Source organism: Protomyctophum parallelum, assembly GCF_964188405.1.
Source record: "Protomyctophum parallelum genome assembly, chromosome: 17".
Lineage (NCBI taxonomy): Eukaryota > Metazoa > Chordata > Actinopteri > Myctophiformes > Myctophidae > Protomyctophum > Protomyctophum parallelum.
This window is the reverse complement of record NC_139719.1, coordinates 26,613,389-26,617,427: the sequence shown is the minus strand read 5'-3', so window position 1 is coordinate 26,617,427 and position 4,039 is coordinate 26,613,389. Positions and strand designations below refer to the sequence as shown.

The 4,039-nt window shown below is 42.7% G+C and overlaps 1 protein-coding gene across 1 annotated transcript in view; it reads right to left on the bottom strand.

The window, feature by feature from the left end:
* LOC310874676 (integrin alpha-M-like) overlaps positions 1 to 3,070 on the bottom strand; it is a 25,126-nt gene extending 22,056 nt beyond the window's left edge. Inside the window, exons 1-3 of the mRNA XM_083787538.1 lie at positions 2,976 to 3,070; positions 117 to 219; positions 6 to 12 (exon numbers count right to left, since the gene is read on the bottom strand). Coding sequence (XP_083643664.1) covers positions 6 to 12; positions 117 to 219; positions 2,976 to 3,009 — 144 coding nt within the window. The 5' untranslated portion in view covers positions 3,010 to 3,070. The remainder of the gene's footprint in view (positions 1 to 5; positions 13 to 116; positions 220 to 2,975) is intronic.
* Positions 3,071 to 4,039: the final 969 nt, after the last annotated feature.

Sequence of the window (4,039 nt, the reverse complement as noted above, 5' to 3'; positions counted from 1 at the left end):
CTGACCAGTAAGCTGAAAAGTGTTAACAAAATATTTAATACACCCAGAAATAGAAATGTCATTAAACTTATCCAGTGGCAATTAATGACTGTTTAGACTTGAGTTCAGTCACAGACCTTGATTGTCTTTGAACCACCTTGTATCCAAATCCATCAACAGGTGATCTCAAGGGTTTCCAAACCACAGGATCAATGTTAAAAGCAAATGCAGCTTGGAACACTGAAAACAAGGAAGAACAGCTCATTAAAGTAACATACAATAACTTTAAGATCAACCTGAACCACTGGGAACACACAGCCGGCCTGGAGAAGAAACGTCCAGGAGGGTGCCGTTCTCTGTGAGAACAGCAGAATATCTTATGTCATGTTGAAGAGACAACAGCGCAAAGCCAAGAAAGAAACTGTGCCTGCCCCTCAGGGCTCTGCATTAAAGTTCTCAAACTCTGCCCGAACCCGACCAGGCCCGACCAAGCCCGACCCGACCCGACGTTTTAGGGCCGGGCCGGGCCCAAAAAATATGCTAATTAGTCGGGCTGGGCCGAGCCTCGGGCTCTGTGATTTTCCGCAATTTTATTCTTTTTTTTCTTTTTTTTTTTTTAAGTGTTATTATAATAAAAATAGCAATTCTGTTATTTGTGTAATGTGATTGTGTATACGTGTATGTATTTATTATGAAGAGGGCTGCGCTAGGGGATTCACTTGTGACAGGAGGACTGGAGACGGGGGTCGCATCGCACTGGCATTTCAGACTCGGAGGCCTCGTACACACATGTCAAACCATGTGACTTCCATTGGAAAAGCATTGAGAATGAGGCGGCCATGAAACAGACAGAACAGATCATGTCAGTCCAGCATGTGTGTACGAGGCCAGAGCAGCATTGCAGCTGCCCCGCGCGCAGGCAGTAGAGAACAGTGGACGGTGAGAGACTTGCTTGCTACCGCTGGTTTCCCTCTGGTTTGCGCACCAAACGAGCTACTAACCACCAGTTAACTTGCCAAGTTGCCATATGCTTAAATATTTTACAAAATCAATCAGATTATCACAGCTGAAGAAGCGTCAGGTTTTCGTCATGTTGCACTGAGTCTCGTTAACCCAGCTGGCTGCGATGAATAAAACCTAATTATTAATCAACGTCACCAAACGATCCAGTGATATATAACTTAGCTACACGTAAAGCAACTTCACTTCAGAGGAAACTAAGGGAGGGAGCTGCAGCTGCTATTCGTGTTTACTCACCAGTCACCACCACCACTGTATGGAATCCATTAGAATGATTGGAAATGGAAGTTATGGAACATTAATAGCCTATTCTAACGTGAGTTACATACATCCTTTATTTCGATAAATCCGTTGATCTCCGTTCTCACTTTCACACTGAAACACGGCGCCGCTGCTATTTAGTGCTGCTTTTTTCTCTCTCTCTTTTTTTCCTGTCGGGCTTTTGTCGGGCTTCGGGCTTAACATTATGGCAATTTTTAGGGTAGGGCCGAGCCTCGGGCCCACCCAGTTAGGGTAGGGTCGGGCCGGGCCATAATGTTTGGGCCTGTTGAGAACTTTACTCTGCATCATCTCTGACCTGTCCTGTTTGCCACCAAAAGTCAACGAATTGAGACGTGCCATGGTCATCATCAACTCTGATGGACGAACAAGAAGAAGAAGAAGTCGCCTGAGGGTGAGAAGCGACCTTGCTTCTGTACCTGAGTGTACAGGGTTTGATGAGGTCAGATCAACATATGGAATGAATCTCAATATGGAGATCTAAGGGGGCAGTGTCTTGAGTGTACAGGGTTTGATGAGGGCCCATGTAGGGCCGTGCCTTCATTTTAGGGCCTGTTGAGAACTCTAGGCTGCTGGGTGCGGCTGCTGGGTGCGGCTGCACTAATAACTTTGGGGCATGCCCATCTAGAGTTTAAATGGAAAGGTATCAGTCAAAAGGGAGACGTTGAAGAGGAAGGATGGATGGGGAAGTATCAACATATGATAATAGGCTTCTTTATTGTCAGTTCGCACTGACATTTTTGATTGAAAACGGAAGATTTGAACAGGCATAAATCATGCCCCATTTGACCTGTAGAATTGTCATTTTTACAGTTCTGCATCATAATTATTCCAACATTTTGAATTATACAATGAAATCTTAGGATTTTGTTTGAGCAATCTGCACCAAACTGTCTACACACATCTGTCTAAACATAATCTAAAATCCCAGTTGATGAAAAGCTGTTGCATAAAACAAAATACATGCTTTACTTACTGTATACAAAGTACAAACTCAGCTCAACTTGATCACATTTTAAAGGACAACTTTAGTTTTTTTCAACCAAGGTTCATGTTTTAGGTTGTTATCAGAGAAAGTAAAAGATGAGTGTTCTTTTCTTTTCATTTGCTGCTTTCTTTCGTTTTATGGATTTTAGCTGTTTTTGACAGGGGGGGGGGGGGGGGCAGGGGCATTCCAGCATGGGGCTAAATATGTATTTTTTTACAACATTTTATAGCTATTTCGTTTTTAATTATTTACTATAGTCGTAATAAACCCCTAAAACAGCTAAAATCCCTAAAACGAAAGAAAGCAGCAAATGGAAAAAAAATAACACTCATCTTTTACTTTCTCTAATAACAACCTAAAACATGAACCTTGGTTGAAAAAAACTAAAGTTGTCCTTTAAGTACAGCCACTACATCTTAATTGAAATAGTTGATATTGCGCTGTCTGGAAGAAACCATGTAACTCCAAACTCCAGCTCAAGTGGAGTTAGGAGGTTTTTGTTGAAGCCCTTTTAATTTTAATTTAATTTAATTTATGAACAAAAAAAATAAAAAAAACAGATGACTAAGTGGGTGTATTTAGCTGGCTTGGCAGCTAGTTTGAGTTGATGTATAGGGTGTTCATTGATTTATAAAGAAAGAAATATCAAAAACCTTGCAGACGGCAACAAAAACTAGTTCAATAGACTTAATGATATTAATATACTCACAAAGGATCACACAAGGCAAAGCGTGATGACCCATCCTCTCCTGATGAGCAACTCCTTTCTGCTTCCTATTCACAGTGAATAATATAGCTACAGCTGTTGTAAATGGAGAAATGAGAGAGAAACACACATTCACAGAGGGTATGATTTGCACATACGTTTACGCCCATCCATTTGGCAAAAGCCTGGTCACCCAGTACTGTAGGTGGGCCTCCTCTGTAGGAGGGCCTCCTCTGATGATCTCAATCTCTGCAATGCACCATTTACCATAGAGTCAGTACCAGAGTCACACCATATTCATTACCATTATGCATCATAAAAATCTACCTATTTGACACCGAGATCACCCATATGTGGCAGCGGTGGCTCAGGGATAGAGTGGCTGGATGGGAACCACAAGGTTGTTAGATCGAATCCGGGCTCCCCCAGAGTTAGGCTCAATCCCAATTCCCCCCTTCGTCCTGGCCCTTAGCCCTTGCCCTTGCTTATGTGCGTTCACGTGAGGGGGAAGGGTTATCTGGATCGAGGGGTAGGGCCGAGGGCGAGGGGTAGAATCCCCTTCGTTTGAAGGGATATCTCGACGGGACTTCAAACGGAGCAACATCACTGAGGGCTGAAAGGCGGACGAGGTAAGAAGCCTTTTATGTCCTTTATTATGGAAAAATATTATAATAACCAATATTATTTGAATGTATTAACAATCTGCATCGCCAAAAACATCGCAATCTCTAGCAAAGGTTAACGTTACCTCACGTGAACTAACAATATGATACGGCGTTGCATTCATACAACGTTACCCATTCATTTGGCGCCGCATCAGCACTTTATTCTTTTTTATTTATCGCTAGTGCGCCGGTGATACAACTCGGATGCAAGCTAGATTATTAGCAGGCATCAGTCCGACCCCCCAGACCACGATATGTCAACATGCTGCTGTTTTGGAGCTCTTAAAAGCCGTGAAATAGCCTACTGTACCTACATAATGCTGTCACTGCATAACGTTGGCTACTCGCTGCAGTGATAGCTATGGTTTTATCATGACCAATGTTAAGCTAATCCCCACAAGT